Source organism: Micromys minutus, assembly GCF_963924665.1.
Source record: "Micromys minutus genome assembly, chromosome: 7".
Classification (NCBI taxonomy): domain Eukaryota; kingdom Metazoa; phylum Chordata; class Mammalia; order Rodentia; family Muridae; genus Micromys; species Micromys minutus.
The window spans coordinates 1,723,972-1,750,775 of record NC_137976.1 but is presented as its reverse complement, the minus strand read 5'-3'; the positions used below and the strand labels follow the sequence as shown (position 1 = coordinate 1,750,775).

Below are 26,804 nucleotides of genomic sequence, written 5' to 3'. Positions count from 1 at the left end.
TTGTGTGTGTCTGTGTGCATGTATATTTGTTTTCCTCCCACTATGAAGTTTGAGGAGTGGAACTCAGGAGGATCATCAGGCTTGGAGGCCTTTATCCACTGAGCTGTCTCATGGGCCCTTGACCTTGCTTTGAAACCCATCAGGAGAGGCTGGGCTGCTTCTTTACTAGCTTTGTATTCTGATTTTTTAAAATGCCATTCAAATCACCTACATAAATAAGATGCATTGAACTTGTTATGAACGTGCCGCAAAGCCTTTGAAACGGGGGAGATTATTTCTAGGTACAGTCATCGGCAGCCTTCACCTCAAGTGTCAGTGACGTTTTACAGCACCCAACAGCTGGCGGAGGGAGAAAGCAAGAGGAATCTCTGCTGTGCCACAGTTCGTTGGGTTTTAAAATAACCCCCTAGACAACTTTAAAGCAGGAAGCCGCGCTGTATTTAAATGGCCACTGCAGCTGTTTCAGTCTTCACAACTCTTGGTGTTTGTCCGAAACTCCTTGAATCCAGCCTCATCCTGAATACGGTGGCTTTTTCTGGGCTTTCCCCTAGGCTCTGGACTCCTGGCTTCTTTTCCACACCCCCCAGTTTTCCCAGCTCCGCCTCTTGTGCCCTAGGCACCTCTCCATGGGTCTGTGATTGGTGCGCTCCCGAGCTCGCAGCCTGGCCTTTTAGGGACTGTTGTTAGGCCTTTAAAGTGATAAGGGAAAGGGTCCAGTGGCCGCTTTTATCAGCCAATCATTTTCCTGACATCCCAACCGGAGGGGGAAGCCCAGGATGCCTCCCCGTTACTCTTGGTTAACCTCTTGGTCGGAGGGGAGGGTTGAGAGCAGAGGCTTGGATCACCGCCAGCGCCAGCGCTGACCTGGCATCTGCTCCCCCGGCGTCACTGCGGGATTTGTCCAGCGACTTCCCTAGCAGGGGTGTGTTAGGGGGAGTCCTCTTTCCGACTGTCGAAATGGTTATCAAAGTGTTTGTTGCCACATCTTCTGGGTCCATAGCGGTAGGTGTCTGGGACTCTGTGGGCTTTCTTCCTGTGTGGTTTTGTGGATAGCTCCTAGTTGAGGCAGAAGAAGTGGGTATGCCCTGGCTTTGGCCTTGAATGCTGTTTCTGTTTTTGCGTGGGAGTCAACTGCACAGTGCGGTGAGCATGAGCGCCCTTCGCTTTTTGCCTCTGTCTTCGCGATGTTGAAGAAAGTTTGTGAAGTGTGTAATCTGGCTGGTGGGCGTGAAAGGTGATTGGAGGGTTGAGTGTGGAGTGTTTCCTGCTCTTTTAAACCAGTGCTTTGTGTTCTGTGGTATTAGCCGTTTAGTTTTTTTTTTTTTTTTTTTAAGTGCTTTACCATTCATTCCGTAGGACACAGACTAAAACTTGGAGAGATAAATCAGATCACCAAAACGACCTCAGGGCCTAGTTACTCCTATACTTGAAATAGCTGGAAGCATTTCGAAGATAGTAGGTGTGATGTTATTATTTGTAGAAAATGATGTCACAATGACAGCAGCAAACCCATCTGAGGCCACAGTTTTAAATCCTCTCAGAAGTGAGGGCAACCAGAGTGTAAGCCAAAAGCCCAGCTCCATTCCACAGCTTAGCCTTGATTGCTTAAGACCACCCGCCCTCTGATTCTGGCCTGCATTCTGTGCTGTGTGGACCCACCCGCCGAAGAAATAAGGGCGACTTAGAGACTCAGTTCTAAGAATGTCGGGTAGGAGACTGGCTTCAAGTGGACTCTAATTTCTGTCTGGTGGAGGTTCTGCCAGTATTTTAGCAGAAATGAGGAAGGCTATGGGGAAAAATAGTCTATCAATCCCAAGAGTTAGAGACCAGGGAGGGGGCTGTTTCCTTTTATAGCTGCTTCCTACAGGGTCTCATGTTGCTGCTGAAATTCTGACAGTCATTCCGCAGAGATGTTTCCAGGCCCTGGCTAAGTACCAGCCCCAACCAATCCCAAACCTCAGAGTTTGGTGATCCCACCCACCCGCCCATGATGGTTTCTGTGGTTCTTTTTATTCTGTAGGATGTAGATTAATTCGGACTGGGGGATAGGTGACATGTCATGTGGCCTGAGCTGATGCCCTGGACCAGGAGAAAAGAGGAGCACACAGCTCGAGTGGGGAATTCCAGTCACGGAGATTGCAAACATAGACCTTCCGTGGCTGCCGATGACGGTGGACTTGGCAGAATGAGCACACACATGTTTCTTCAGTGCTGGGTTCACACCTGGGGCCTCACACCTGCTGTGTAAGCATGCTGCACAACCACTCTGATGCATCCTGGGAGTCCATGTTGGGGGTTTTTAGACTGGAAATAAAATTTCAAGGGCAGTTGCTCTGGTGGGCTAGTTTTGAAGTGGGTTCCAAGCATTAGCACTCAGTGTTGAAAACTTTTCAGTAATCTACTTATTTCTAGTTTTAGGTGTATGGATATGTTGTGTACATGCATGTTATATACCACATGTATGCTCGATGCCTACAGAGGCCGGAAGAAGTATCAGATCCCCTGGGACTGGAGTAGCAGATGGTGAGCCACCACCATGTGGGTGCTGGGAATTAAAACCAGGTCCTCTAGAAAAGCAGCCAGTGCTCTCGACTGATGAGCCATCTCTCCAGCCTAAGCCTTTCATCTGTTTTATGTGGCTGTTTGTATACTTCAGACAGCGGAAATAAACCCACAGATTTCTTTGGTTTGTTTATCTTGCATTCTTGAAATCTGGGGGTCTGTTTTGGCCTTGGTGGGGTGGGGTGGTGTCTCCCTTCACTCAGGACCTGGGAATAGCTGAGTTAATCGTGACTCCCTAGATGAATATTTCAGTGCCATTTGTAACTGTGTCACCTTGGAAGAGGTATTTCTTTTTGCTAAGCCTCAATTTCCTTGTCTGTAAAATGAGGATAAGAATAGTGTTCACCTCATAGCTTGGTCACGAGGACTTCTGAGGCACTACACCCGGGTGCCCAGCACTGTGCCAGGACCTGGCCGGGCGCTGGAAGGTTTCGTGATTATAAATTATAGTCACTGGCAGCTGTTTGTTAATGTTAGTTGCCATTTTAATTTTTATTAGCTACCACGAATTGATTATATTATTGATGAGACATATTAATGGGCATTTTAGTTGTGATCATTATTAGTTACTGTGGCTATTAGCAACGACTTTTAGTAGAACTAAGGCTATGGCCATTACATATTAGAAGAACTGTCTAGAACCACGTAAGTGGAAGAATAAGAACGTGCCAGGTGGTAATGGCACACCCAGGAGGCGGGTCGGGGTCTGGAGCAGGGGTGGGGCAGGTGGATCTCTGTGAGTTTGAGGCCAGCCTGGTCTACAGAGTAAGTTCCAGGACAGCCAAGGTTACATGGAGAAACCCTGTCTCAAAAAACCAAACCCCTTAAAAAAAGAACGAGAACTCAGCACCCCACATCTTACTGGCCAAGTGTTCAGGAATGAGGAATTTCACCCAACAGCTTCTTGACAGGAGAAACCATGCAGTGGCTGCTTGCACCTCTGCTGCACATGTGAGGTCCGTAAGATCACAGGTTTAGAAAACGAGTCCTGGACCAACCAAAACCATCCAACAATCTCATTGACAGGATCTGAATGTATGCATCAGCCCCATTTTAACAACTGCATTCAAAGATCTGGGCCACACCATACCACGCTGAGGAGAGCTTTGGCCTAAGAGGATGTGGAAGGCAGGAGAGGGAGGTGTCTTCTCATGGTCACTTCTCTAGAAGGCAGTGGGGTAGCAGGACTGGGGAGTGGGGAGTCTGCAATGGCCACTCTTAAGGCAGAGTCTCACAGGGACTTCCAGGTTTCTCAGTGAGACTCTTTGTGTGAGTGTATATGTAGTGAGCATGTGTGTGCATATTTGCACATGTCTGTGCACACATGCAGAGGCCAGAGGAGTGTGTTGAGTGCTCTGCTTTATCATTATCCACCTGGATCTCTTACTGAGTCTGGGACTAGGTTAGCAGCTTATAGGCCTCACAGTCCTGTCTCTGCTTCCCACAGATTGTGGTTACAGGTGTGCATGTGGATTGTGGTTACAGGTATACATGTGGACTGTGGTTACAGGTGTACATGTGGACTGTGATTACAGGTGTACATGTAGATTATGGTTACAGGTGTGCATGTGGATTGTGGTTACAGATGTGCATGTGGATTGTGGTTACAGGTGTGCATGTGGATTATGGTTACAGATGTGCATGTGGATTGTGGTTACAGGTGTGCATGTGGATTGTGGTTACAGGTGTGCATGTGGATTGTGGTTACAGGTGTGCATGTGGATTGTGGTTACAGGTGTGCATGTGGATTGTGGTTACAGGTGTACATGTGGATTGTGGTTACAGATGTGCATGTGGACTGTGATTACAGGTGTACATGTGGATTGTGGTTACAGATGTGCATGTGCACTGTGGTTACAGGTGTGCATGTGGATTGTGGTTACAGGTGTGCATGTAGACTGTGGTTACAGGTGTACATGTGGATTGTGGTTACAGGTGTGCATGTGGATTGTGGTTACAGGTGTGCATGTGGATTGTGGTTACAGGTGTACATGTGGATTGTGGTTACAGATGTGCATGTGGACTGTGATTACAGGTGTACATGTGGATTGTGGTTACAGATGTGCATGTGCACTGTGGTTACAGGTGTGCATGTGGATTGTGGTTACAGGTGTGCATGTAGACTGTGGTTACAGGTGTACATGTGGATTGTGGTTACAGGTGTGCATGTGGATTGTGGTTACAGGTGTGCATGTGGCAACACCCAGATTTTCACACAGATTCTTAGATCTGAATTCCTATTGTGCAGCAAGCACTCTTATGTGTTGAGCTTTCTCTACCTTTAAATCATTTTTAGTCTGATCTCTCTCTCCATCCCTAAAAATATTGTTCTGTCTGGGTGTCAGCCTTGGAACATCCACCAGTTCATCGGGAACTTACTGCTGTAACTTTAAAATACAGACCAGACCATGTATCTGGCAAACAGGTGTGATATAGCACACACATTCAGGAGGCTGAAACAGGAAAAACAGGTTTGAGGTCAGCCTGGGCTAGATAGCTTGTTCTAGATCGATTTAGACTGTGTGGTGAGACCCCGTCTCAAGTTAAACAACCCCCCTGCCCTTGATGGCCAATCTAACTGGGAGCTGGGTGCCTGGGGGCACAGGTTCCCCTCTGTGATGTAGAACATGTTTCCTCGGATCATCTCACTTCTCACGGACACGAACACCCCAGAGGAGAACATCCGGTATCTGTTTTGAAGATGAGGGAATTGAAGCTGTTAGGACCTTGCTCAGAGAGTGTTCTTGGAGCTAGGACACAAATGTGACCCACAACTCCCATCCAGCAGGCTTCACCCTACAGTATGGTGACCTCAGTTGGAAGTCTCCTCTCTGTACCAGACAATAGACTGGAGGTGTCAAGCGAAGGGCTGGAAGAGGTGTGGCTGTAGATCCCAGACATGCTGGAGTGGCCAACAGTGGCTGGGTGACTTCAGGACAGAGACAGAGCTTACTTGTGGGCATATGCCACAGGATAAATAAAGATCTTTCCTAACCTCCACTGAGGTACTGAGGCTCCAGACAGTGACACCCTTCGTGGGATGGAGAGAGAGACCAAACTAATGTTTTTTAAGGGATGGAAAGAGTGTTTGCTGCACAGGAACAAGTTCAGACCTGAGCCGTTCCTTAGGAAACAGCAGGACCTTTGGCATCCCGAGGACAGAGAAGGGACCCTGGGAAGATGTTAAGTGAATCTAAATAGACGCCATGTGTGTCCTCTGAAGGCTGATGCTGTGCCCATGGGGGTCAGCTCAGGAGGCTACCAGAGAGCAGTTCTTTGGGAAGACCGGTGGGAGTACTTGAGCAAGGTTCCATTGAGGAATGAGCTGGGTGAGAGGGTGAGGGGACCCACTAGAGAAGAAAGAAACTGCCCTCTCCTTCCTCCTCTGGACTTGACTTTAGGACCTTTTCTTCTCTCATGTTCCCAGATCGGGTCCCTCACTTGTTCCAGCCCGCCTAAGGGACTGTTTTAAGCGGTCCTTGGTGAGCCCGAGGGCAAACAGATTTCTTCTGTTCCTTTCTGGGAAACAGGTGCTGAGAGCAACACCAATATAGTTTCAGCACCCACTTGTGTGCCGTCACCCCTCTGATGGGAAGGCGTGGTTCTTTTTCTCTTTGTTCTAATTATTTGCGCTGTAGAGTACAGCCAAAGGAAAGGACCGGAGCTGTGTAAATGTCAATAAAGCACGCTTCAAAGGGAGTTATAACACAGCACATTAATGTTCGTTTTTCTCTGCTCTTAACCAGATTAGGAAAAAGCAGCAAGAGGTGGTGGGCTTTTTGGAAGCCAATAAAATAGACTTTAAGGAGCTGGACATAGCTGGGGATGAGGACAACAGGAAGTGGATGAGGGAGAACGTTCCCGGGGAGAAGAAACCTCAGAATGGGATTCCTTTACCTCCTCAGATCTTCAACGAAGAGCAGTATTGTGGGGTGAGTATTCAATGTTGCAAACTCCTCCGTGTAATTCCTCAGAACTAACTATTTAGCTAATTCATGTGCTTTGTGTGTGTATGTGTGTGTGTGTGTGCCCTTATGTAAGAGTGTGTGTGCCCTTGTGTAAGAGTGTGTGTGCCCTTGTGTAAGACTGTGTGTGCCCCCTGTGTAAGAGTGTGTGCCCTTGTGTAAGAGTGTGTGCATGTGTATGTGTGTGCCCTTGTGTAAGAGAGTGTGTGTGTGTGTGTATGTGTTCTGTCACTGACCTGGAGCTCACTGAGTCAGTAATGCTCCTGGCAGAGGTTTCTCTGCCTGTTTCCCAGCACTGTGTTAACACACACACACACACACACACACACACACACACACACACACACACACCACTGTGCTCTTCTTCTACATGGGTGCTAGCAACCTGAACTCAGGGCCTTGGGCTTGCATGGCAGGCACTGTATCAACGCATGCACCTTGCCAGCCCCTGTTTGTCAGAAACCATTTAGAGCAGATTTGCTTTGAGACATTGTTTGGAGTCGTTCATAAGTCAACATTTAAGAATTAGAAGGGGGTGGGATGCTGGAGGTGGCTCAGAAGAACACTTACTGCTGTTCCAGAGGTCCTGAGTTCAAATCCCAGCAATCACATGGTGGCTCACAACCATCTGTAAAGGGATCTGATGCCCTTTTCTGGGTGTCTGAAGACAGCTATAGTATACTTATATATAATAAATAAATCTTAAAAAAGAGAAGAGGGTAAAGTCAGTGGAACAACGACTCAGAGGATTCAAGGGTGTTTTAGGTCCTTTATTTTGAAGAATAGAGGTTCCTTGTACTTTAGGCGGAAAGGGATTGATTCCACTTAGCCTTGTGAAGTGCACACTAAGGGGACACATGGTAAATTCTTAAAGACTGGCCGGAAACAAGATGAATTTGTTCAAACTTACCCAGTTAGTTTGAATGTGTTATGGGCATTTTGATAAGAATGGAAGTTTTATTTATATCTAATTTTTAAAATCTCATTTAAATTTATTGTGCGTCTGTGTATATGTGTATGGGTGTGTGTAAGCCACGGCATATGCGTGTGAAAGTCAGAGGAAATTTTTGGGTGTCAGTTTTCTTCCCCCTCCACAGGTTTGGGGGATTGGGCTCATGTTCTACTTGTCAGACTTTACACCCTGACCTGACAACCTGATTTTAAGCCCTTTACAGTTTATTTCGGCACGAAGCCACCTTCCTCTGAGTTACAGGTGTGGCTTCATAAAGCAAACCATTGAAAGAAACATTGAAAGACCAGTGGACTTGGGTATGAGAAGTGGTTGTACTGTACAAGTCATTCTTCCTGTTGGGGGTGGTGGTGGTGCTACCAAGCAGAGGGAGTCGTCTGGTGTGGGCTGCGTCTGAGAGCTGGCCCAGTGCAGAACATGAGGCATTCCTCCCCCGTGTCTGTGCCTTTTGTCTGAACCACCTGTCTTCAAGAAGAAGCAGGCTAAAGCTACTGTTGTCACTCTCAGGAGCAAGGTTTCACCAGAACACACCAACCAAATGCTCAAAACCAAGCTCATACAAGCTACACAGCCCAACATACTGTATGTGTATGTGTGTGTGTGTGTGTGAAAGAGAGTGTGTAAGTATGTGAGTGTGTGTGGAGTGTGTGCATGGTGTGTGTGTGAGAGAGTGTATGTGAGTGTGTGACTGTAAGTGTGTGTGCATGGTGTGTGAGTGGTGTGTGTGTGTAGGTGAGTGTGTGTGTTGTATGAGAGTATGTGTGAGTCTGTGACTGTATCTGTGTGTGTGTGGTGTGTGTGCATGGAAATCAGAGGACAATCTTGGGTTTTGCTCCTCCAGCACCTTCCACCTTGCTTTCTGGAGATGAGGTCTCTTATTGGCATGGAACTTGCCCAGGCTAAGCTGGCTGGATGGTAGGTGCCAGGGACCCACCTGTCTCTCTGCCTCCTTGGTGCTGAGGTCATTGGTGTGCACTGGCATTTCTAGGTCTTGTTTTAAACATGGGCTCTGGAGAAGGAACTCTGAAGTACAAACCTAAGGGTTCTTTGGAAAGTTGGTTGGATGGTGTTTTGCTGGGGCAAACACATGAAGGAACATTTTGCTAAAGTGGACACAGGTGTGAAAGACTAAGGCTGACTCGTGAAGAAATGTTTTGCTGAAGCAGACACACAGGAGAGAGGATGTTCTGCTAAAGCAAGCACATGAAAGGACACATGGTAAAAGGTTCTTTGCTAAGGACACCCATGTATTGGTCCACCTTACATTGCATAGTTGAGCTGCATTTGTCGGGATTCCATAGAGAGAAACACACCAGAAAACTTCTGGTGGTGTGCTGTGGTCTGTTGCTGCCTCCAAGGACTTGGGCTGATCTTTGAAGGGTATAAATAGGACCTGATAGAGAGACAGAGAGAGAGAGAGAGAGAGAGAGAGAGAGAGAGGGAGAGAGAGAGAGGGAGGGAGGGAGGGAGGGAGGGAGGGAGGGAGAGAGAGAGAGAGAGAGAGAGAGAGAGAGAGAGAGAGAGAGAGAGAAGGAGAGAGAAAGAGACAGAGACACACACAGAGAGAGAGAGAGAGCTTGGCTAGCGTATAGAGCTAGGAGAGAGCTAGGCATGCCGGGACAGCTAGCTGTGCAGCATTTGTGGGTCCCCAGCTTTCCTGGATCTTTGCTTCCCGGAGAGAGGCACAGCTGAGAACTTTTTCAGGTGTTCCTGTTGGTTCCTTCTGCTGACTCCAGCCTAGGCTGAGGCCCGGCTATTTCAGGTACTGTCACCGGGGTTGCTAACTTGACTCTACCAAACTGGAAGGCTGGTGCAGCCGAGAGGTGTTTGAGTGGATCGCTGCAGCAGCTGCCTGCTGACTGTGAACTGAACTGTTGATTTCCAAACAACACAGACAGGAGTTGTTACAAAGAAGCTTTCTAAACAGGTCCACTTCCCCATCGCCTTTCTTTCCCACTACCTCTAATGGGTGGTGGGTTAAAGGCAGGTTAAAGCATTTAAGGACCATCACTAAAAATAGGACTTGAAAAAAATTAAAGTAACAGAGCTCAGATCCTCATGCTTGCAAGGCAAGCATTTTATTGGCCGGTCACCCTCTCCAGACTCACTGTCTGCCTTTAATACAAACGGTTTTGAGCCTCTAACTTGAAGTATGAATTGTTGCTTGTTAGGGGCTTAGCTTGCTTGCTCGGGGGTTCTCTAGCAAACTGCCACAGACCTTGTGGCTCAAAATAACGATATTTTATCTCTCACAGTTCCAGAGGCCACAAAAGTGCTGGTGAATGCTTGGGACTTTTTGGAAGCTCTTAAGGAGAGCCTATGCCATTCCCTTCTCTCAGTTGTTCAGGTTTGCTGATAGCCCTTGGCTTGTAGAGGCGTGGCCTCTGAGGCTCTCCCTGTGTACACCAGAGTCTCCACAGGGCATTCCTGTATGGAGAACAGTCATTGAAAAAGACTCACTCTAATTTTAGTATGTCCTTCTAACAGGTACAGCTGCAAATGTCTTACTTCCAAATAAGGTCACTTTCTGAGGTTCCAAGTGGACACGGGCTTGTGTGTGAAGCACTTGAGCTGACTGCATGAATCTATAGGGGCAGATTAGCTTCTTTAGAGGCTTAGCTAAAAGTCCTGTGGGTGAGGGGGTGCGTTCAGCCTCAGCACCCTCAGTTTGTGTTGTGGTGTGGGGGGCATATGGCCTATTTCAAGTCCCCTGTGAATTGTACTTGGGGCTACCCAGAGCATAGAAAGGATTTCCTCTGTGAAGAATTCCTCCACACACTGAGGTGGCCAGGGTGAGGCACTCACTGCCAAGCCCAGCAACCTGAGCTCTGTCCTTGGATCCCATTGCTCCCAGAAGTTGTCTGCTAGCCTCCATACACGCACGGTGGCACGTGCACCCCCACAGTAAATAAATGTAATCAAAATAATGAAAGTCAAGAGAACCTATTCTTCTCTGCTCTCCCCCCACCTGTCCTGTGCAGGGTAATGCAGGAGGGAGCCATGGTACAAGGAATTTTTCTGTAATGGGTTCTTTATAAAATAAAACAATGTGTGTGAATGGTGTGGTGTATGTGTATGGTGTGTATGTACATGCATGGTGTGTGTGTGTGTATGGTGTATGGTGTGTGTGCATGGTGTGTGTAACTGTATGTATGTGTGTGCTTGACTGTGTGTATGTGTGTGTGTGTGTGTGTGTGGTGTATATATATGTGTGTGTGTGGTGTGCATGTGTGTGTGTGTGTGGTGTGTTCTCGAGTGGGTGTGGTTGGCTCTCCCGCATATGGAAATCAGAGGACAATCTTGGGTTTTGCTCCTCCAGCACCTTCCACCTTGCTTTCTGGAGATGAGGTCTCTTATTGGCATGGAACTTGCCCAGGCTAAGCTGGCTGGATGGTAGGTGCCAGGGACCCACCTGTCTCTCTGCCTCCTTGGTGCTGAGGTCATTGGTGTGCACTGGCATTTCTAGGTCTTGTTTTAAACATGGGCTCTGGGGAAGGAACTCTGAAGTACAAACCTAAGGGTTCTTTGGAAAGTTGGTTGGATGGTATTTTTCTGGGGCAAACACATGAAGGAATGTTTCGTTAAAGTGTGTGTTCATGCCAGTGTGTACACCTGTGTATTTGTGCTTGTATGAAGTTCCTGCAGAGGCCAAAAGAAAGCACCTGATCTCTTGGAGCTGGAGTTGCTGGTGGGTGTGAACCGCCTGATGTGTGCTGGGAGCTAAACACAAGTCCTCCTCAAGAGCAGCAAACGCTCCTAATGGCTGAGCCACTGCTCCAGCACCTGGTTTCTTTCGGTGTTAGAAAAATTAGGAAAATTTGTACTTGCACACATTGAAAGATTAAATGATTTCAAAGGGCTTCAGTATGAATCCCTCTCACCCCAATTCCTGCTTATGGTTATAGTTTCAGTCCCCTGAGGTAGCCGCTGAGGCTCTCACAGGGCCTCTGGCTCAGAAGGGCTCTGCGCTTGGTCTAATCCTCAGCTGCTGTTAGTTTCCAGCCTTCTTCACTCTGGCCTCAAACACTCTGTAGTTAGTCCTGCTTGGGGGCAATCAGTGTCAGCAACTTCTTGTTTGAAATGTTCCTGGGTACTTGTCTCTAAACAGGGACAAGGGTTGGGGCCAGAGGGTGACATCAATCCTACTACATAACCTTTTCTATTATATTTTAAGAAAGCATTTGCCAACACTGGTTTTTTGAAACTTCAAAGACTTTAGGGTGGCTGGAGAGATGGTTCAGTAGTTAAGAACTCTTGCTGCTCTTGCAAAGGACCTAGGTTTGGTTCCCAGTACCTACATGGTAACTCACAACCAGCTGCAAATCCAGTTCCAGGGGTTCTGAATCCTCTTCTGGCCTCTGTAGGCAGCAGGTATGCACATGTAGGTACAGACATATATACAATCAAAGCATGCATGAAGTAAAAACCAAATGGCATGAACTAAAAAGTCCTTGCTGGATACTTTTATGCCAACCAGACTCAGGTGAGAGTCATTCTGGGAAGAGGAAACCTCAATAAAGAAAAGGCTCCGACCAGAGTGCCCTGTGGGCAAGTCTGTGGTGCATTTACGTGATTGATGGCAGATGTGAGTGGGCCCAGCTCACTGTGGGTAGGGCCACTCTAGGCAGGCAGTCCTGGTGCTATAAGAAAGAAAGCTGAGCAAGCTGTGGAGAACAAGCCAGTAAGCAGCACTCCTCCATGGCTTCTGCGTCCACTCCTAACTCCAGTTTTCTGCTATGCTTGAGTTCCTGTCCTGACTTTCCTCTGACGGACTGAAAGTGTGAGCCAAAATAAACCCTTTCCTCCACAACTAGCTTTAGGTCATGGTGTTTTATCACAGCAATAGAAATTCTAAGACACTGTCGCCATATCCTTACCCACGAGTGGAAAGCAGGTTATAAAATAGCAGTCATTCAGATGTTCTTAATGGTTCATGTTCTTGGTCAGCCATACCCTGGGCCCCATGATAGCACCAGGCATGGGGCAGCAGGGGCGAGGAGTAGATGCCTCTACACCAGGAGGCTTGGGAGTCCTGAGCATCTGCTGTGCAGAGCAGATGAGGATGTCCAGAGATCCATGGCAGACTCTATCAGAGAAAGGCAACACCAGATGGGAAGCCAGGCACAGTCATGGTCAGGTTACCTGACCAAGAGGGAATCATGTTGGAAGTAGCAGACCTGTGTTCAATGACAAGTTGAACTAGGCTGGGGTGACTACCTCAGGAACAACCTCAGCTTGGGAACAACCAAAGAAGACTTGATCAAGAGCATCTTTATAATATAGATGTGAGTGTCCCTGGTTCTCAGGGAAGTGGGGGAGAAAAGAATACACACCCAGTGGGGTGAGGAAAAGGCTTCTCTGCATCTTGTCATTCCAGACACTGTGCACCTGTCTCTGGCCACATCCTCCAGGCTCTGTGCACCTGTCTCTGGTCACATCCTCCAGGCTCTGTGCACCTGTCTCTGGTCACATCCTCCAGGCTCTGTGCACCTGTCTCTGGTCACATCCTCCAGGCTCTGTGCACCTGTCTCTGGTCACATCCTCCAGGCTCTGTGCACCTGTCTCTGGTCACATCCTCCAGGCTCTGTGCACCTGTCCCTGGTCACATCCCTCCCTCCAGACATTGTGCACCTGTCCCTGGTCACATCCTCCAGGCTCTGTGCACCTGTCCCTGGTCACATCCCTCCCTCCAGACACTGTGCACCTGCCCCTGGTCACATCCTCCAGGCTCTGTGCACCTGCCCCTGGTCACATCCCTCCAGACTTTGTGCACCTGTCCCTGGTCACATCCCTCCAGGCTCTGTGCACCTGCCCCTGGTCACATCCCTCCAGGCTCTGTGCACCTGTCCCTGGTCACATCCCTCCCTCCAGACACTGTGCACCTGCCCCTGGTCATATCCCTCCCTCCAGGCTCTGTGCACCTGTCCCTGGTCACATCCCTCCCTCCAGACACTGTGCACCTGCCCCTGGTCATATCCCTCCCTCCAGGCTCTGTGCACCTGTCCCTGGTCACATCCCTCCCTCTGCAGCCTTTCCTCTGTCTCGTGCATGTATGTGTGTTCTTATGCTGTGTAGATACAATGACAATGTATAAAACAAATGTTAGATTATCAGCATTATTTTGTAGCTGTATGGCTTAGCTTTCAGTTGACAAAGCAAACTGAGAGGATTTTTTTTCTTGATGACTGAAAGAAAGGGGACTGGGCTTTCGGCTTATTCTAGCTCTCAAGTGTATAATGGGTTTAAATATTCTCTTTCTTTGCTTCAAGGATTTTGACTCTTTCTTCTCTGCAAAAGAAGAAAATATTATTTATTCATTCCTTGGTCTGGCTCCCCCTCCTGGGTCAAAGGTAAGCTTGGCCGCCCTGGGTGGTCTCGTACAGGTTACAATAACAGGAGATAGAGTTGGTAAACATCAGTGCTCGTCAGTGATACGCTAAGACAGCATGATTTTTATTTTTTGACTTACACAATGCTTTATGAATTTACATGTCATCCTTATGTGAGTGCTCTGCTTATCTCTATACCACTTTAATGTGTATGTATGTGTGTGTGCATGTATGTGTGCATGTATACATGAGTGTGCATGTGTAATGCTTGTGTGTGTATATCAGTCATTTGTGCATAAGTGTATGTATACATGTGTAATGTTTGTGTATGTGTACATGCACATGTACGCATGTGTGTGCATGAGTGTGTGTGAGTATGTGAGTATGTGTGTGCATGTGCAATGTTTGTGTGCCTGTGTGTGTGTGTACCTGTGCATGTTTGTGCATGAGTGTGTGTGCTTGTGCGCATGTGTAATATTTGTGTGCATTTGTGTGTGTGTACATGTGTGTGCATGAGTATGTGTGCTTCTGTGTGTGTGTAATGTTTGTGTACATGTATACATGTGCATGTGTGCATGTATGTATGCATGTGTAATGTTTGTGTGCATGTGTTCATGTGCATGTGTGCATGTGTGTGAATGAGTGTGTGTAATGTTTGTATGCATATACCTGTGCATGTGTGTATGAGTGTGTGGATGCATGTCTAATGTTGTGTGTACGTGATTTTTACTATAGTCTTCACTGAGGAAGTGTGTGCAGAGAGATAATACAAAGGTTTCTCCAGACAATGTCCCAGTGTTGCTTTCATCCTTGTTCTAGTACATTTTATAATATTTAATAACTGTGAGTGCTGGGGGTGATGCCTGGGGGTGCAGCTCAGTGCAGTCGCTTAGAAGGGGGCCCAGGGTTCAGTTTCCAGCACCAAAAAAGTGTTGCATCTTTACATTGGGTGATCCAAGTCCATTTGTGAGGTGCAAAAAAGCAAGCTCACAGTAAGTAGAAATTACTAAGCTGAGAGCAGATGTCATTTGCGACATGAACTTTCAGGAGCTGGGTAAGAAGTCATCCATGACAATGTAACTGCAGACTCACACAAGTGGTTTCTACTTTTATGCAAAACCAATCCCACAAAGTCGTCTTTTAGCCACCAAGGGGCACGTGTGTGTGTATGCCCATCCATGTGCATACATGCATGCATATGTGCACATGCATGCACTCACATACTTTATGCACAAACAATAATAATAAATATAATTTATTTTTAATTTTTATTAATTATTATTAATAAAAATGGGGAAGTCTTTTTGAGACAGGGTTTTTCTGTGTATCCTTGGCTTTTCTGGCACTCAGAGATCTACCCATCTGCCTCTCAAGTGCTGGGATTAAAGGCGTGCCTCAACACTACCCAGCTAATAAAAATTATTTTGAAAACAAGAGTTTTATCTGTTATCAGACAATAAGGAACTATAGGTTAGTGATCATAACTTCTGTTATTTGTTTTCTTTTACCTTTGTATGGGTTTCAGGGATCTAATTCAGCTTTCCAACCATGTGTGGTAAATGCTTTTTACCTGCTGAACCCTCTCACTGGCCCCATTCAATTCTCTTTAATTTAAAACAGTGTGTATGAATGTTTTTTCTGCATATGTATCTGTGCACCATGTGTGCATCTGGTGCCCTTAGAGGCCAGAAGAGGGCATCAAATCCCCAAGGGCTAGAGTTACAGATGGTTGTAAGTGCTGGAAATTGAACCCACATTCTCTGCAAGATGAGTGAGGGCTCTTACTGAGCCATCTCAATTCACCTATAAAATTCTTCTGTGTTTTATTTTAGCAATATCCAATTATGCATACAGCTGGAGTTCCTCCTTAGCAGGGACAGAGGATCATTACAATGTTACAAGTTGACAATGTTACAGCTCCACATTTGCCTTACACTTCTGGAGTACCCTGATCTGTGCATCTGGGTGGTAACTGTCCTCAGGGAGTCACCTCGTGATACCATAACAGACTCAACAGCAGCAATAACATCAAGACCTCTGTCATGGATTTTTCCTTAGAAAAATATCTGGTTAATGAATAAGGGAAAATATGTTTAATGAATTAGACACAAATGGCATCTCAAGGTTTTGTTTTGTTTTGAGACAAGTTCCCACCGTGTAGATTAGGCCGACTTTGAACTCACAATTCTCTACCTGAAGCTGCCCCAGTGCTAGGTGCCATACCTCTGAGATAATGACATTTTGTGATTTACAGCACAAAGTAACTTATGATGACATGTTTTGATGTAATTTCTGTAACAGTGATCAGCATGCAACAAATGTTAAAATATTTATATAAATGCCAGTCACCTAAGGAAGCAACCACCCTACCAAGTTCAGGTGCTTTGAGTGAAAGGGCAAATGAGCAGGTAGATCAGAGGACTTAGAGAAACAAGTCAAGAGTACTATGGAAGGTAGGAATCTGAGCTTCTAGAGATGTTCTGGACATCTGCTGTGTGCAGTGGGAGATCTAGGAGTCCAGATGTCAGACATGACAGATCTGCTGTGTGCAGTGGGAGATCTAGAAAGAGTGAAGGCCTGGGAAGGAAGGGTGTTGATACCGGTAAACAAGTCTCACATCCTCCGTGCAGCCAGTGGGGAGTGTTTGAGAGTCAGACACTATGAAGAGTCCCAGAAAGGTGGACATAAAAAGGCTCGAGTTGAGGAAGAAAACCTCTAGGTAGCCCCACTATTGCGTTGAATAAAATGAAGGCTGAAGATAAGAATAATTCAATCAGTTAAAAGACACAAAAGAGAATTATGCCTTCAAGGGAATTTTCAAGTATTTTCAACTGTTTGGTGTAGGTGACAAAGTCTGAGGAAGCGTCTTCCCTTCCCAATGGAGATGTAGCAGGAGAGGCTGAGGGTGCTGCAGAGGTAAGGGTTTGTGCTGACAGTGTCCTCAGGATGGCTGATGGTCCTGATATTTCTTTATCATTTTTGTCTATATATCTATGTCTGTCTACCTTTTCTCATCTATCAATCTATCTCTCTATCTTCTAATCTAATTGAATCTATCATCTATCTATCTATCATCTATCTATCATCTTTCAATCATCTATCTATATCTGTCAATCATCTATTTATATCTATCAATTATATCTACCAATCAATTGATCAATCTGTCATCTAAAATCATCTGAGTTCTCTTTCTACTCTATATCATTTATTACTTATTCTGTGTCTATGTATCACCTAACATCATCATTATAATGTCTTTTTATCTATCATCCATCCACCCACCCACTCATCCATCTTCCCATTCACTCACCCACATATCCATCCATCCATTCATCCATCCATAATTCTGTCTACCTTATTATTTTTATAATCCCATCTATTCACCTTTCACTTTTACTGGCCTTAAACTCAACACCCCGCACTCAGTGCTTTATGGCTGTAGCAGGCAGTCAGTCTTTTAGCAGTTTGGGGGTAGGGGAGCTTTTGTCAGTCTCTAAATGCCCTTGTGCAGAGGAGATCTCTGCTGGTGTCACTTCTGTGTCATGGTGGATACTGGAAGCCACCGAAGGTATGGCCTGCCTTTTCACTTGGGAGCTTACTGAAGGTCAGCAATACCTCAAGTTTCTTTTCTAAACAGGGAGCAGAGAAGGCGGAAGAAAGCGGAGAAAATAAGGCACAGAAAGAGGACAGTGAAAACACTGGCGAGCTTTCTGAATCCAAAGAGAAGGAGGTGAGTGCTTGCTCTGTTCATGGTAGTCTCTCTGCACCTTCTCCATTACTGAGCTCCCGGAGGGTTCCGGGAATTGTGTCGAGTGCTGGTACAGCTTTGAGAAAGAAGGTGGATGCCGAGAGCTTAGCTGTGTGGAAGCAGCGATTCATTCCTGCTTTAGTGCTGTGGAGCAGACATGAGAGGGCCAGGAAGAGGACCCTGGACCAGGCTTGGTGGAGAACAGTCAGTGCAGGCTTCAGTGATCATCACGTGTCCGTGGATACATCATATTCGTGTTCCTGTCAGACAAGGCTCCTTATTCCTTGGTCTTCAATGATGACTAACCCTACATATAGCTTCCCATGAGCCTCCTGGGGAGAAAGAGCCAGGGTTTTCACGTGTCGGTGAAACAGCAACAGGAACTGGGAAAAAAACTCACTGAATTTGGCATCCAGGGGACCAACAAGTTGCAGGGAGTCTGAGGCAGGCGTGGGATCTGATTCTAAAGAGATTTGTTGTTCAGGGTCAGCCAGACATCGATCCATCCATCCATCCATCCATCCATCCATCCATCCATCCACCCACCCACCCACCCACCCACCCACCCATCCATCCATCCATCCATCCATCCATCCATCCATCCATCTATCCACCCATCCATCCATCTATCCATCCATCCATCCATCCATCCATCCATCCATCCATCCATCCACCCATCCATCTATCCATCCATCCATCTATCCATCCATCCATCCATCCATCCATCCATCCATCATCCATAATTCTGTCTACCTTATTTAATTATATCCATCCATCTATGCACCTTTCACCTTTGCTGGCCTTAAACTCAACACCCTGCATCTATAAGCATCAGAGCAATGGGTGTGGGGACCACTTGCATAATGTGGGAATTTGGCTGACAAGGCATAGGGGTGGTGTTGGCTGCCCAGGAGCCTTATGAGTTGGGGTGGGCTGCAGGCCTCAGGCTGAGCCCATGGGGGAGTGTCAATAGGAACATCATGAGAGCTTCACAGTAGGGTGGATAGATCACAACCAGCTCACATTGTGTTGGCTCTAATCAAGGTAAAGTCACCTTACGGAAAGGGTCAAATTATTTTGAGTTGAGTTGATGGCCAGCTGGTTCTCCTCATTGAAAACTCAAAGCCCCCCGGGCTCAGTGGCACCTGGTTGAGGTCTCACCATACAAAAGTGCCTTTTATAAGGTCAGTGTGGCTCTAGCCCCAAATGCTTGCAAGTCCCAAGGCTGGACTAAGGGTTAGATACCCAGAGGACACCCCAGTGCTTTCTCTCCTGCCAGTTCTAGGGCCAGCTGCCTTTCAGGCCACACTGGGAGGCCTCAGAATCGTCATCAGCATCCATGTCTGTCACTCATCACTGCTGACACCTGCCCTTGGTACTGTGTCAGTGGCCCAGTCTTGGCTGAGTTCCCAACAGAAAATAGCGGCTGTGACAGGCCTGAGACCTCTCATTTCCCTTGTCTGCCCCTGGTGGCTCCTGTGGAGGACTGCATTGTGGCATCGTGTAGATAAAATGACACCCATGATGCTGAACCCGGCTTTCTTGACCTGGTGATCGCAGCCTTCTTTATACATCTACGTAATTACTTTCTAACCGTAAACTTGACTTCAGGCATTTTGTATAGTTGACTTTTTAACAGCTGCCTGGTTCCAAAATTGTCTAATTCTATGAGTTTAGGTTGGGAGGCTTTTAAAATTAATATATCGCACCCCGACCTAAAGATTGGAGGCAGGAGAAGCATTTGCTAAACATATGCAATTTATATTTTATCAGTCGATGGAGCCATTGCCTCATGCCAGGCAGAACTTCTATGATTGGGAGGGAGCCATGGGACAGCAGAGTCCTGTCCTCTGAGAGCTAAGTGCGGGCTTCTCCAGGGCCCTTGAAGTTACTTCTGGGAATATTTCTGTAAGAGCACTGAGCAGGTGACTGTTTGCATTTAGTACATATTCCAAGAAACTGGGTCAGTTTAAATACTGGTAAGGAGTTCTCCTCCTTACCTCTCCTGTTACTGACAGTTACCTAAGGTTGAGACCTGCTGCAGTAAATATTGAACAGATGGCTTAATCTTTTATTGGCCCCTGTGGTCTCACTCTGTAGACGCCACTCCAGTGTGGAGCCAAACATACACATTCTGTCCCCACACCACATAGCAATCTAGGTTGCCTCTAAGAACTCAGGCACGCTTCACTCCACTGCCCATTGCTTCTGTCCTAGGTGGATACGACCACCCCAGCTTGCTCTGTTTCTCCATTGCCCAGCACAAACATGACTCCAAAGCCCAGAAGCTTTTCAAACAGGTTATATATATATTTATAAATTCTCAATCCACAAATCCTCTACACAACAAGCTTCCATCTAATGGACAAAGATATAAACTGTCTTTCTATATGAGATAAAAAGACCCATAGAAACCCTTAAAATATTCATATCTACCTATTGCCAATTAAGTCCTCCTGGATCTAGAGCTTCCTTTTCCAGCTCCATCTTGATTCCTCCTGGAATCTCCTCTCTGCCTCCTGCCTCCACTTCACTCCCTGATCTTTCCCCACCCATCTCTCTCCTGTCCAAGCATGTATCACCTTGACATAAATCTATGGAGAAAGGCAGTCATGGTGGTAAAACCTCCCCTGCTACTGCACCCCCACAGCACAATTTTTAATAGCACCCTGTTTCACTTGGATTTAGGAAAATATAAAACTCTATAAAATTGATAATTTCATGCTGAATGTGGTGGATTTTAACCCGCTGACAAGAGATTAAGAAGAAAACAATTATTCTTTGAGAGGCCTCATGTGTCTTTGCTCCCGGCTTTTGATAGTGTTTATTGAGTTTACATCTTGGCTCCACCAGTGGCAGAATCCTAGTGATCTTGATAAGAAATAAGGAACAGATCAAACCCCCAGGGAGCGCAGGGCAGTTAGAAAGACAGACACTTCAGTGATGGCTGTGGGAACCAGTCTGAGGGCCTGTAACTCAGTCTTGTGTTTGGGAATGTCTTCCATGAAAATGTTGTCTTGGGTGGCTGCTGACATGAAGGACTCCATGGGATGCAGTTTGGCTGAAGGAGAGGTGAGGAGCTGGGAAGCCAGAGGGATAAGCAGGGGCCAGATGAACGATAAAGAAGATGCTCTAGAAAGAAGATGGTCCAGGTTGGAGAGGAACAAGATGAAAGAGTTATCCTTTAGGAGAGTTATCGGAGAGCAATAGCCTCTGGGATTCCCAAAGTGTGAGCACCTTTGATGTGGAAAACAAAGATTCTTAAAGATTCCTGGGGATGTCTTGGATGGGTAGAAGGTACCATACCATGTGACCCATCTGTGGTCTGGAAGCCATGAAGGCAAGAAGGGATTAAATAAGAGAATAAAGTCAACCTGGAGTCCGGGCCTCAGGGGGGAGGACCTGCCTCAGCTGCAAGAGGGAAGGACTGCAAGTCCATGGCTTGGCTCTAACTGAAGAGAGGCAGGCTGTTGGGTGATGGTGAGGTTTTAAGTCTGTAGACGGCAGCCATGCCAAAGCCATGGGTTTGGATGAGAACAGATGAGGAGGGGTATGAAAGAGGAGTTGGAGAGAAGAGAAAGGGGAAATGAAGTCATATACTCTCGATATTATTTAAGAATTATCATTGTGCCGTGGTGCATATGTAGAGGTTGGAGATGACTGCATGCGGTCGTTCTCCCTCCCCCCTGTATGGGTGGTTTGTGGCGCAAACTCAGCTCATCCGGCTTGAGCAGCGAGCTCTTCACCCACGGAGCCACCTTGCTGGCTTGGGCTTTTATGGATGGGTATCCAGCTGAGGTAAAGGCACATTTAAATGGATATAAAGGCAGAAGTGACATTTTCTGTTTTTGTTTAAAAGCTTAGCTGCTTGTATCTCTGAACTGAGTGCTGTTAGGACATCACGGTTGTGCTGTATCCATGACACATGTTCTACCTGCGCAGTGAGGTTCTGTGCCATTATGTATTTTATGCTATACAGTTTGTTCATCTTAAAAATTCAACAGAAGCCTTACTCTATTCTTTTTTCTTTGTGAACCTAAGGAAGAAGAAGGAGAAGAAGGAGAGGCAACAGAAGAGGTGAGGTCTGCCATCTTTAATGGTTTAATCAGCTGAGTGAAAACTTTTGCTGATGATACTGGTGTGGCTTTTGCTACATCTCTCTTGTGTGTGGTGGTGTTGGTGGTGTTGTGTGTGTATGTGTGTGTGTATGTTTATGTGTATGTATATGTGTATAAATGTGTGTATGTGTGTGTATATGTGTGTGATGTGTGAGTATATGTATGTATATATGTATGTGTATGTATATGTTTTTGTGTATGTATGTTTGTATGTATGTGTGCATGTGTATATGTGAATATATTTATGTGTGTTTGTATGTGTATATATGTGTATATGTGTGTATATGTATATATGTGTGTGTGTATTTGTGTGTGCATATGTTTGTGTATATATGTGCATTTATATGTTTGTGAGTGTGTGTGTGTATGTGTATATATGTCTGTGTTTGTGTGTGTATATGTTTGTGTGCATGCATGTGACAAATGGACATCAATGTCAGATGTCTTCAGCCACTCCCCACTATCTTTTGTGTGGCAGGTGTCATGAGAGCCCTCAGCTCTAGTTTGGTGTCTTGTTCCCACTATGTCTTTGGTGCTCATGCCTCTCAGTAATGATGTGGATTTGTGTTGTATGTTTGGTGTTCATGCCTCTCAGTAATGACGTGGCTTTGTGTTGTATGTTTGGTGCTCATGCCTCTCAGTAATGACGTGGCTTTATGTAAACCAGACAGAGGAAGCAGCAGAGGAAGGAGCAGAGGGAGAAGCTGAAGAAAAACCTGAGGAAGAGGCAGGAGAAGAGGAAGATTCTTAGGCCTTTCAGGCTGGTGCTTCCACTCTCCCAGGTAGGCCTGTCACAGGCGTGCCTCTGCCCAGCTATGTGCTGTGCAGGCTTCAGCGTCTGACTTGGCACCAGGGCATGATGGGAAAGGGATGAAGAAGGGCTAGTGTGCATACACTTCCTCCTCTACATGATCTTTATTTTAGATCTGGCACAGAAGCAGCTCTCAGTGCCTCTACTACCCAGCACGCTTGCATGCACACAGCATGACTGGTCTTGTCACTGATGATGCTGACAGCAACCCTAATCCGAGAGTCACCAAACTAGCTACTGCTTTGGAAAGGCAATTGCTGCTGCTGTGCATATCATCCTAAGCACCACACAGTCTGTCTTCACTTATTAATATCAGCTGAACACTTGTGTGGACACACTGTGGGCCAGGGACACTTGTGTGGACACACTGTGGGCCAGGGACACTTGTGTGGACACACTGGGCCAGGGACACTGTGTGGACACACTGTGGACTAGACACACTTGTGTGGACACACTGTGGACTAGACACACTTGTGTGGACACACTGAACTAGGAGACATTTGGAAGCTTTTGCTTTCTTGTGTTTTAAAATGTCTGGTGATAAAACAGCAATTATGGAATTCTCTACAGGTAGGAAGTACCACATGATTATATTAATGGGATAATGGCACTATACAGTAACCGGGAAATATAAAGGGTGTGGTGCGATCCTTAGATATCAGAAGCTAATTGAAAACCTCAGAGATCACTTTGTGCAGCTAGTTTCCTGAGACAGGAGGACAGCACATTTACAAAAAGGGGTTGCTGCTGTTGTCTTTGTGACCCAGTGCGAGGCAGCAGGTCTTTTGGTGATCGTCCTTACAGTTTTTCTGCTGTGGTTTTGGAAGAATTCATAAGTGTTTAGTCTCTCTCCTGTCTATGTCATACCTCTGCTAAAAGACGTGAGTCAGCTTTGGGAACAGCTGAGAAGGGCATATAAGACATAAGTACTTCAGCACACAGTAGGGCATCAGCAAGGGCTTGTGATGAGACTTGGTGCCCAACTAGAGAAAGAGAGTTCATATAGAGATGGAAGAAGAACTCCTTGGTACTCTGAAGTAAGTATTGCTTAAGGAACAGCAACGCTGTGTACCAACGAAGAGAGACAGCAGGCGAGGTGGGAGTCTGGCATCTTGAATGGTTGGTTTAATCAGCCAAGTGATAATATCTGCTGGAGCCACCAGTACAGCCTCTGCTACATTCCTCTGTGCGTGCGTGTGTGTGTGTGTGTGTGTGTGTGTGTGTGTGTGTGTGTGCGTGTGTGTGCAGAGTGAACATTCTATCTCAACATTCTCATGGACAAGAAGCAAATATCAAGATGGTTAGTATATTCTTAGGACATCTTGAAGCTGGTGGGAATGGCTGTCATAGTTCCTTATTGGACCATAAAAGTATAATCTTCTGTTTATATTACAAAGTAGATCTAGCTTAGGACTTTATGTCTCCCCCAGCCCCATATTTATTTTATGCTGTTGATACACACCACCACCTGGTCACAGACCTGTTTTTGTTTTGTTTTGTCTGTTTTCCTAAGATAGGGTTTTTCTGTATAACCCTGGCTATCCTGGAACGCAATAGACCAGGCTGGCCTTGAACCTCAGAGATCCATCTGCCTCTGCCCCATGAGTGCTGGGATTAAAGGCATGTACCACCACCATCACCACCTGGCCACAGAACTCTATTTTAAGGTCAACTCTGTCAGATTTTGGTAACTGAGCTAGAACTCATATTTGAGAATTTTATAAAATTCCATCTAAAGAACTGGGGAAAATGCAAAAGTGATAGTATTTATCATCAATCTAGGAGCAAAGCAAATTGCCACAGAACAACAAAGCCACAGAGTCACAGGGTCACAGAGCCACAGGGCCATAGAACCACAGGGCCACAGGGCTACAGAACTACAGGCCCACAGAACTACAGGGCCATAGAACCACAGGATCACAGGGCCGCAGGACAGCAGGGCCACAGAGCCACAGAGCCACAGGGCCATAGAACCACAGGGCCACAGGCCCACAGAGCCACAGGCCCACAGAACCACAGGGCCATAGAACCACAGGATCACAGGGCCGCAGGACATCAGGGCCACAGAGCCACAGAGCCACAGGGCCACAGGACCATAGGGCCATAGGACCATAGGCCCACAGAACCACAGGGTCACAGAACCACAGAATCACAGGGCCACAGAATCACAGGGCCACAGGACCACAGAACCACAGGGCTGCAGGGCCACAGGGCCACAGGACCACAGAACCACAGGGCCACAGGGCCACAGGATTACAGGGCCACAGAACCACAGGGCCACAGGACCACAGGGTCACAGAACCACAGGGCCATAGAACCACAGGGCCACAGAACCACAGAATCACAGGGCCACAGAATCATAGACAGCTTCCCAAGTACTATAGATCCATCACTACTCACACTACTTGCAGAGTTTCTTAAAAGATTAGGCAGTTCTGACGTGTTGACCATGGAACTGTGAAATTGCACCATGGAGGGAGGAACCTCAGTATGCAGTCGTAGTCCACATTCAGTTCCAGAGCCAAAGTGAAAGCCGTGTGGCACCATGCAGACAGAGCATACAGTGTGTTTCCCAAGGGTTCTAGGTTGGGATCCAACCCTGTAGCGATCTTTTCCAAAGTCTGAACACCTGGGTGTGAAGGAGTAAACCAGGCGGCACCTCAAATTTCACCCTTGACTCCTATTTCTTCAAGTGTGTTGTGGCTGATCTGGGTCCCTGGGAACCACTCAGCCTCCAGAGGCAAGCCTGTCTCTGTGCCGGGGCATTTCATACTCTCTCAGGTTTAAATCACGACCTGCTGGAGGGCATGACAGGAAACCGAACTGTGAAGATGTTCTCCCGGTTGGTCTAGAGTTAGAATCCAAACTGAGCTTGAGTCAGAGGGGCAACAGTGTACCGCAGTCCGATTCTGTGTTGCTGTCTGTTTGTTGTCTTTTGATGCAGGGTCTCCTTCCGTCACCCTGGCTGGCCTCGAACTCATGAACTCACAGAGATCCTCCTGCTTCTGTCTCCTAAATGCTGGCATTAAAGGCATGGTGGCACATGCCCAGCACAGTATTCGGAATTTGAATTCTACCTCCTGAGGCTGGACAGATGGCTCAGTGTTTAAGAGTACTTGTGCTTTTATCAGCACTCAAGTTTGGCTCCTAGACCTCAACTGCCTGTGACTCAAGCTCCAAGGGATCCGATGCCCTTCTGTGGTATCCATGCGCATAGTCACACACCCCCCCCCCCACACCACTGCTTTCTAATGGAGCCTTGCACTGTTGAAATCACCCCCCTGGGAGACTTGGTGAAGATGCATCTGCTCTGCCTTCTACTAACAGTCGGGAAGCTCTAGAGAACTTGCTTTCTCCCGGTGTTTGGTATGTGTTAGATCTGACAGCCAGAACAAACCTGTCTCAGTGCTCACAGGGGGAATCATTTTCTCTTCTTTACTCGGGGCCACAAACGGTAAAATGTGGCCCCGCCTTCCTGCTTTGTGCATTGGATAGTGAAGATTGCAGTGAGCACTCTGTCTTTAACAGTCTCTCACAATATTCCTTTCCTTTTAGAAGATTCGAGCCTCGAGGTCGTATTTGAACTCTCTCTTCTCCATTAACTCAATGAAATACTTGGTTGGAAGCCAGCGCCTTTCCCTCAGCCCACCGGGGTTCACCAAGGACACGTGCCCTCTGAAGCAGCTTGTGTGTGTGGACCCTTCTCACTGGGTCCACATGAGGCTGAATGTGAAGACCGCACACACACCGCGCCTACGATTTTCTGGTCTTTGCTTAATTTTTGTTTCCTTTGCTATGCACAAGTAGACCTTCTCGTTAATACTCTGCAAACAGGATCTTGAGGCATAGTTGCTCTCCGTGATGCAGCTGAAGGATTTCTTTGTGTACCTGCTTGTTTTAGGCTTGGCTTTCAAAACAAAACACTCCCCCGAGAGCAATCATAAATAAAGATTGATAGCCATAATATATCTGGTCTTATTGCCCCCCCCCCCCGCTTCATTTCTGTTTTTTTGTGGACTTGAACTTGCTCAGTCTGTTCAGACCCAGTCCTGTGTACCCAGAGGTAGACTGTTTCTGTCGCACCGATTGGTTCAGGTTTTCAGTTGGCACCGATTGCTGTGCACACTGTGAGGAGCCTGTGAGGAACCTGACTGAACTGTAGCACCGGCACCCCCACACACGGGATGCAGCTAGGACAAGGCGTTTGCAGCCTCATGGTCTTTGTACAGTTTTGGCCACAGGAGCCTCTGATCCTCTGGCTGCGATTGGTTTGCAGGGTCAGCATTCCTCTGCTTGCCTGC

General features: G+C 46.8%; 1 protein-coding gene across 2 annotated transcripts; it reads left to right on the top strand.

The window, feature by feature from the left end:
- Positions 1 to 744: 744 nt before the first annotated feature.
- LOC308422471 (SH3 domain-binding glutamic acid-rich protein-like) lies at positions 745 to 26,467 on the top strand. Of its 2 annotated transcripts, none has more exons than XM_080919078.1 (8): positions 745 to 1,002; positions 6,309 to 6,494; positions 13,767 to 13,847; positions 16,671 to 16,742; positions 17,464 to 17,556; positions 21,616 to 21,651; positions 22,360 to 22,474; positions 26,062 to 26,467. In XM_080919078.1, the coding sequence occupies exons 1-7, from the start codon at positions 958 to 960 to the stop codon at positions 22,441 to 22,443; spliced, it is 597 nt and encodes a 198-aa protein (XP_080775204.1). In that variant the 5' UTR covers positions 745 to 957; the 3' UTR covers positions 22,444 to 22,474; positions 26,062 to 26,467. The 2 variants fall into 2 exon arrangements, with proteins under 2 accessions (XP_080775204.1, XP_080775203.1); XM_080919077.1 differs by having other exon boundaries at positions 750 to 1,002; positions 26,059 to 26,467.
- The last annotated feature ends 337 nt before the right edge of the window (positions 26,468 to 26,804 follow it).